The 8,981-nt window shown below is 30.0% G+C and overlaps 1 protein-coding gene across 1 annotated transcript; it reads right to left on the minus strand.

The window, feature by feature from the left end:
- Positions 1-273: 273 nt before the first annotated feature.
- On the minus strand, positions 274-2,050 carry LOC108463435 (U-box domain-containing protein 21-like). The gene has a single exon (XM_017763375.2). It carries the CDS (start codon positions 1,660-1,662, stop codon positions 328-330), a length of 1,335 nt encoding a protein of 444 aa, XP_017618864.1. The 5' UTR covers positions 1,663-2,050; the 3' UTR covers positions 274-327.
- Between the last annotated feature and the right edge of the window lie 6,931 nt (positions 2,051-8,981).

The raw sequence follows: 8,981 nt of genomic DNA on the forward strand, positions 1-8,981 counted from the left end.
ATTAAAAGGCTGGCTAGTAACCCAAACCTTAAATGGGTTTAAACAAAGTAAGTGCAGAGGCAAAGTCACTGGTGCTATGGGTAGCTGCCACACCTTCTTTGGGCGGCTTTACATTCATTAAAAAAATGACTTAATTAAATGAAGACAAGGACTCAAAATGGCAAACCCACTTTGAACACTTTTCTATAGGCCTTGTATTGACCAGTTTGCTTCAGCAAAGAAACAGAATGAAAAAGAAAAGAATAATGGAAACTATGTACTTCAATCTATGTCTTTTTGTACATTGAATTGTAATCTGTAAAATTATAACCAAAATTTTTTTTTTCCCTAAAAAGGCCTTTTGAGACCCTTGAAATGGTCTATGGGATCAACACATTCTAATTTGCTCCTATAAGGGTTTAACATTTTCAACAAGTCTGAAACTCTGTCCTTCGTCTTCTCCACACAACCAAGCTGTAATAGCAGCAACAGCTTTTGAAAAGCCCCCACTTGGAGTGCTTCAATAAGGACTCCACCATCTTCCTTTTTCTCGTTCTTGCAAAGCTTCCATAAGATGGAGACTGAAAACTCGGTGGCCATGTTTGAAACCCTGAGGATTTTCTTGACCAAAACCGGCATCGTCAAGGCATTGTTGCAGGCCATTTCTCTGCCTTGTTCGGTGTTGAAGATTCCATCTAGGACACCCAAGGCTTTCTCGCACATTCCTCTTTCGGCGTCCACGAGCATTTCTAGCAGCAATGGGACTATGCCTAGGTTTACAAGTTTATTACCCACTTGTTTTTCGTTACCATAGGATATGATCATATGGTAAATGATGGTTAACGATGCTTTTGTTGATGTTGAGCAAATTGGGTTTTTGATAAGCTTCAATAATGCTTCAGTGGCGCCTTCCATCTCTGATAACTGATTCAGTATTTTTCTTTGATCATCCATTGATGAAACGAGCTCCTTCAAGGCCAAAACTGCGTTTCGTCTCCTAGACAAGTCTCCGCTGCTTAAAAACCATATCAAACAATGCATGGCTGAAGCTGATCCTAAGAAACCCTTGGCCTCACCATCGAGAGGGAACATTATTACAAGAGCCGATAATATCTCCTCCAAGACCGAGACGTTTTCGTCGAAAGCCGCCATGGAAAACGCCGCGAACGCTTCCGATAAAACATTGCCTATCCCATTATTCACAATGCACCGCTTGTTACGTTCACTCTCTTTGGCCAATGACTTGACCTTCGCCACCAAATCTCGGCACCCTGCCCCATCTTGCTTCTTACAAGCGATGTCGATTTTCGAAAGAATCTCTGAAACCTCCATGGAACTAACAGGAACACGAGGCGTGGGGATCCTTTCGATCCCGTGGGATCGATTCTCGACGCACCAATCTTGGATTTTTTTCCTTATGATGTGGTTGGGGATGGGTTCGAGACTCCTTAACACTCGATTGGTAAGAGGACAAGTGAAATTCCCGGCTTCGATCCATTTCTCGATGTTGGGTCGATCATACGTTATACCTGAAGATAACGTGACGGGGTCTTTCATCAAGTCCAGCGATATCGGACACCTAAAATCTCTAGGAATCGTTAGCTCCCTTTCACCATTTTCATTCCTTGCCTGCTCTTTCCCTGCACGCTTACCAGCTCTTCTCTTTCTCCAGGAAGAAATCATCCTTGGAAAAAAAAAATATACTTTTTCTTTCTTCTTTTTTTGGTTTCAATGAAAAAAGAAATGTTGGTTTTTCTTTGTTGTTGTTGTTGTTGAATGAACTAGAAATTGATTGAGAAATTAGCATCTGTGTGTGTATATATATATGGAGATGACATAAGGTTGTTCAACGTGTAAGACCTGAAGAAAATACTAAAAAAATGTAAAAAGAAGAATGAATGGGAAAAGGTTTGAATATTTGACCTTTGAATTTGATAAATACAAATTGAAATGGTAAAAGGGATTAGAACTCCGTGAAGACAAATAATGTTGGCGGATTTTTAGAATAGATCAAAACTTTGAACCTCATTGTACGAGTCGCTTGACTGACTCCCTCCACCGGTCGCTCGGTCCTGGTCCAGCCATGTGACCGCGACTTTCTCTTTTTCCTATTTAATACATCTAAATTTAATAATTTCATCACCTAATTAAGGGCGTAACCAGGGTATCGGTCCGTAAAATAAAATTTTTTATTTAAACTCTTTAAAATTTTTAAAATTTAATTTAATCCTTTTAAAATTATAAAGATGAAAGTTATTGAAATAATGAAATTATATTTTTACAATCGTAAAAATTAAAATTTAATTTCTACCTTTAAATTTTCTTTTTTTACTTTTGCCCTAAATCCAACCTCGTCTTAAACACTTTTAACAAACAATAATTTGTATTATATTTATATAAAATCTTTAAAACTTGATCATACAATATTATAGTTTGAAAATCTCACGAATTAAATTAAATAAGCATTAATTATTACTCCAAGATAGAAATGTTCATAATCTAGATTGCTTCAAGTTAAATTTGTTTATTGTTCTAAAATAAAATATATAAATATAATTTTATATTAATATTTATATACAATTAGATAAAGTGTTTGGAGGGTCAAATCGAGCCTGAGTCCAAGCTTGAAATTTTTTGAAAATGTTATGTCAATGAATTTTTTCTTTTGAGATTTTATATTCAAGTTTCACATGTATAAATTATATATGGGTGAACTAAATTATTAAATTAATATTTATAATGATTAATTTTGATGATAATTATTAATACGATTGTAATGTAAATTTAAAAAAAAACATGTTGTAATTATGTTATGTTAAAATATGATTAATGATTGGGTGTTCATTAATATTTGGGGTTTGCGTTTCCACATTTGCATGGACCTAACGCGTCCTAAACGCGCATGCAAATTGCGGAGGAAATTTACATCGTTTATAATATGATCACTATGCAATAGTTTACGCGTTACCAAATTTATAGAAATACGGCGTTTGGGCCTTGTGTGGGAATAATTAATCTTGTATTGAAACGCGTAACAGTTAGCAAAGCGTTTTGCCCCCCAATCTACGCGTCTCCATTCCTATTTAGCTTGATAAAAATATTTCTATTTTTAGACTTGATAAAAATGTCATAAAATTATTTCTTTTTTAGTTTTCTTAGTAACCAAGTCATTTTCTAAATATTTTTCAAATTTTTATGTTGTGAAAATAATTCAATTAATGAAAAGAAAAATGACATATTAATTAATTTTTCTGGGGAAAAAAATATTTTACATTTTCTTAAAATTGTATTTAAATAGAATTTACCAAGCCGTTTGTTTGTTATCTTTTGTTTTGCTCAGTGGCGTTGTTAGCTTTTGGGCTGACCGTCGCCAACCTTTTCCCTTTCCCATCAACCATTTCTTTCTTTCTTCTTCTCATTGACTACACATATCTTTTTTATTTTCAGTTTGCAGATTTATTTTGTGGGTATCTTTCTTGTTTTCACAAGTTTTGATGGTCAGATAACGATTCCTGTTGTTCGCTAAAACTCCATCGGCTACCAGTAGTTTTTCTTAGAAAATGGGTGGCTTTTCATCAACTTCTTAATTTGTTTTTGTTTTAAGAGTATTTCAAAATAATAAATGATTTCACATGTTAATTTGAACTCGTGTTGTCTTAAGTTTTATATTTTTTTATTTTTTTTCTATTGTTTAATAAGTCTTTAGTTTTATAAGTTTTTATTTGCTCTTGTAGTACGTTTTTTAGTCTTGTTTATACATGTAGTCTTAGTTTTACAAGTGATTTTAGGGATAATTTTATTGTTGTCCTCTCTAGTTTGGTGAATGCTTGATTCTTTTTTTAATTTTTGCTCACTGCTTTGGACCATCCGAAGCTGATTTTCTTATCGTATTAAGTATTTGCAATCACTCCAGAGATGTCGCGCTTAAGTTGTGACAAAGCCAATTGTCAACATGTCATAATGTTCTATTAATGCTGAGGTTAAAGCCTTTATTGTATTGATAGAGCTTGTTATTCGCCATCTACGACGAGCGTCCATTTTTTTATTTTAAAAAACAATATTTGAACAATTCAAAAAATTATTTTAATTATTTTAAAAATTTTATTTAAATATTTTCAAAAGTACATTTTGAAAATTTATTTTCAATAAATAAATAAATTTGTATTTTGAAAATTTAAGATAATTCCACTCCTATAAATATAAATTAAAATAGTTTTACATATTATAATAACTTTTGGTAAGATTAATATTTTAACAATTTAAGAATTTATCGATATATTTATATAAATTATATATGTAAAGTTTTGAATTAATCTGATATCTCAATTATATCAATCGAAAATATCATGGTATGAAGATATATTTAACAATTTATAGTTTTTATATGAAAAATAATTTCTCACATTATATTTACTCAAAATTCAATTCGATTTATATAAATAGAATAAGAAATAAATTATTAAGTTAATCGTAGAAATTGTATGATATATATTCATATATGGCTGGAAATTAAAGACCGCAAATTTAGGGAGAAATGCATGGGAGGCAGATTGTAAGAGAAAAACGACCTACTTTAGAGTTGCCAGTGCATGCATGCATGACTTTGATAAACACGTAGCGTGCTCATCACGAAGGAAATAACATAAAATAACAAAAATGAAATGTTTGATGGATTCGATTAAAAAATTATTAAATATTCATGATAAATAATTTAATAATATAAGTTTAATTTAATCTATTTGTTTAGTCCAGATCAAATGGTTCGATCTATTATTTTGAACGGATACTTGTCTAATTCGATTTCAAAATAAAATGGAAGCCAATGCATTTATAGGTTAAAGATAGGTCAGATTTAGGTCGACTTTGTATTTTTTAAGTTCGACTCGACTTGAAATATGAGTATTTTAATTTATTCTAATTTATCTATATTTCTAAATTATGTTGAACAATTAGAGCAATATTGTTTTACGTTAATTATATGAAATAAAATATATCATTCATGCTATGTTTGGTAGAAATATAATTTTCACACCATGTTTTATTATGAGTTAACAATAAACTAATTTCAATTAATAATTTTAGCCACTCATATGGCTGATTTTGAGAAAGAAAATTACTAAAATAACCTTAGAAATTATAAATAAATTATATTATTATTACGGTACCTTTTTCAAATAAAATTTTTTAAAAGCACTTTTGACTCAAGTTTATTATTCAAATCCAACCAATAAAATGCTATATTTATTATCCAAATCCAAGGCTAACCCAAGTTTACTTATTCTTTAATCCAACCCATTATCCAACCCAAACCACTCATTCTATATCTTATATCCATACCCAAACCATTAATCAATCCAACATTTTTCTGTAAAACATATGGATTATTATTAATCTACATTGAAAGCTGGCCTCAAAAGTAGTGAAATCGTATTTTGTTTTCTTCAAATATCATAAAATTGTAAATTAAAAAAAATACCCTTAAAAAAATTACAATTCAATTTAGCCTCTAGATATAAAACTTATTCATTCACCCTAATTAGAATACGATAGATTAATGAATTGAAAGTTGGGAATTTTATTATTAAATTAAATAACAGGAGAACTTCGTGTATTGGCTTGATGGTCAAGGTGTTCATTATCCCAGATGTGATTTGAGTTTGAGTCGTGCTAGCTGTGTTGCTTTTAGAGCTTTACCCTCCTCTTATAATTCAATTATTAAGGGGTGATAGTTATAGCATCATGTAAAGGTATAGGTATAGTTATTTTTAGCATAAATTTTGGATTATGGTATTTGATGGTGGTGAATGCCAAACCAATGCTTTTTATATTATTAGATTGTGACTTTCACATATGGTTTTTGCTGAAAAATTCATTGAAAATTATTAAGGGTTTATTTGAACATTACAGAGTAATCGAATGGAAGTGTAATAATTATGGATAGTAATTACATAAAATTTTATTTTTAAATGTGTTTGGCTTATAGAGTGTAATTATATTGTAATTCCCTATGTCATGTTTGGTTGACAAATTGTAATTACACAGTTACATAATTTATAATTGTAAAAATATTAATTACTATAATATTAGTTTGATAAAAATAAATTTTAAACGATTAACAAAACTTAAAATTGAATCATCATATATATATTATATTAATCTAAAAAGTAATTGATAATAAGATTACTAAAAAATAGCAAGAAAAATAAACATCATATGCGTTTTATCTAATTGTTCTAGTGCATATTTGTTGGATTATCTCCTCTTTAATATTTAATATATTCTCCTTATCATCATCTGTTAGTCCTTGACTGAGTTAATCATCGTCTGAATTTGAATTTGTATCATTAAAGTTTTCAAGATCTCCTTCTTTTATTTACTTTTCGAAGTATGAATCTTCTTAATTCCACCTATTATTGAAGTTATGAGATATGCAACATGCTACTACGTATGATCTAACTTTGTTCTTTTATGCTCTATATTATGGTTATGTTGTTAATATGAGAAATGTTTTTTTAGAATAATAAATGTCTTCTCAACCACATTTCGAGGCCTTGAATGTCTCAAATAAAATAGTTCGTGAGTTGTCTATAGTACTAGTGCCTAACACCATTCTCTCAAATGGTATTATACCTCGTGATATGGTGCAAAAAAACATTATCTATGCATAATTTTATAATTTTTATTATAAAACATTATATAAACTTAATTTGGGGAAAAACCTTATAAATTCTCACCTCCCCCTTAATAATTGAAAACTGTAATTGGGGTGCTCCACTTACATCCAATTTTGTGAGACTCACAAATTACAGTGGTTATCCAAACATGTCTTCCTTGTATAATTACAAATAATTACACTCAGATCCAAATACTTGACGACTTTCCAAACACTACCTAAATAAAATCGAGTGCTTTGATTCAAACTAATTGGGAAACAAGTACATATATGCACCATTCAAACACCGCCCCTCTTTTTTCTCCCTCTCACGCTCTATAATTTATGAATATTATTCACCCGATAAGACATCCCTACGTTGATTCCAAAACCAAAATCAAATTATAATATATTTTCGAGGGAGAATTTTTTTTGGAGTCGATGGATATATAAATGAATTCAATATTGTTTACGGTAGGAGAGATTATATCTAACTCTACTGAAAGTTTTGAAGACACAACAATGTACGGTTTGTCTTATTAGGCACCCAACAAGATGTTTTCACTCTATAAATTCACCATCATTTTAAACATTTTAGCTCTAAGTGAAGTTAGAAGATAAAACCCATATAAAAAATAATATCAAACGTATCGAGGGGTTCAACAACACCAAACCAACTACGTTTTGCATATTTCTTTTGAAAAAATCAACCTTCCCTCCATATATAGTGACGCAAAGTCAAATAAAAAAAAGGTGTTAGTAATGTAAATGCTAATCAGCTCCGCAAAATATGGCAAAAACAAAGGGTTAGAAAACCCATTTTGCAAGTTGCAACAGTTTTTTCCCATATCTGTAAAGTTTTTGGAAGTAAAATCTTTCATATTGCTTTTCTTTTTGTTATCATTTTTTTCTTTAAAAATATTTAGTTGATATTTTTTAATAAAATTGGGTTGAGAGAGAAGTTAACAAAATGGAAATTATCTATATTATATATAATATTTTTTATTAAATTGGTATCATAAATAAACTCGACACAATTAAGAAATTACTTAAAACTCTCTTTTAATAAAATATTGAATATAAATGTAATGATTTTACTAATGCATAAAATCATAACATCAAATAATAACTTATAGGAAACCCAAAAGTTAAAAGGAAATATAAATTGGCCGATTGAGTCTTAATTTGATTGACATTAATATTGTTGTCAGACCTGATCCTGGGGGTCGTGGTACGACTGTTCAGGGCTCAAGGCTGAAAGAGGTCCAAAATATTATTTTTCAATTTTTAAGGGGCCCAAAAAAATGTTTTAGCTTATAAGAGTCTAAATTTTTTTACTAACTTTTAAGGAATTAAAACCCCATTTTATTGTTTTACCTAGGGCTCAAAAAATGATAAGAACTGGCATGATTGTTACCAGTACAGGAAGATATGAGTTCAAGTGTACTGAAACGTATTATTCTTCTATTTAATGGTTGAATAATTCTAAGTATTGTATCAAAAAAATAAATATAATCGGAATTCATAATAAAATTGTTTAAAAATAATAATAAAAAAACATAAATTGAAAACGCTAAGCAAATCCAGCAAATTTACCAATAAATTTCGAGTCGTGAAGGGAGGTTACAAAAATGAAAAAAACAAAAAGAAGAACAAAATGGAATAAGTCCAAGGCACGTGGCATTGAAAGAGATTGAAGTATATAATTAAACGTGACCACAAGTAAGCACCAATCATATTCCAGCTCACATTTAGACCCACAAACACACTTCACATGCACTCTCTCCATCACAATTTCTGCACTTTCAAACCGAACCCTCTTTTAATCTAACTTCCTTCCCACGTTATCTTTGGAAAAAAAACAACCCCTTTTTATTACGGTTTATAATTCCAAAAAGAAAAACAAATTATGGGTAATTTTTTTTGAATATATTTATATAATTTAAAGAAATTATAAACTATATATTTTTTATAAATTATATTCACTATAAATAGGAGAATAATATATTTTAGCGCACTCGAAACCACATCCTCCAGCATTGACAACAATATTCATGCCAATTGAGTTAAGACTCAATTAACAATATCCACTATAAAATACTCTAAAAACTTGTTTATAATTTAACAGGTAAACTACAAAAATAGTCACTTTTGTTTGCCTCAGATTACATTGTAGTCACTTATATTTGAAATGTTATGTTTTAGCCACTTGTTTATAACATTTGTAGTCACTCTACCATTAAGCTCCGAAACTTCCCCAACGGTAGTCCTACGTGTTAGTCCAAATGGGTTTTAAACCCCACTTGAATGCCCTACGTGACAATTCAAATTAAATTTATTTAATTAAAAA

Source organism: Gossypium arboreum, chromosome 13 (genome assembly GCF_025698485.1).
Source record: "Gossypium arboreum isolate Shixiya-1 chromosome 13, ASM2569848v2, whole genome shotgun sequence".
Taxonomy (NCBI): Eukaryota; Viridiplantae; Streptophyta; class Magnoliopsida; order Malvales; family Malvaceae; genus Gossypium; species Gossypium arboreum.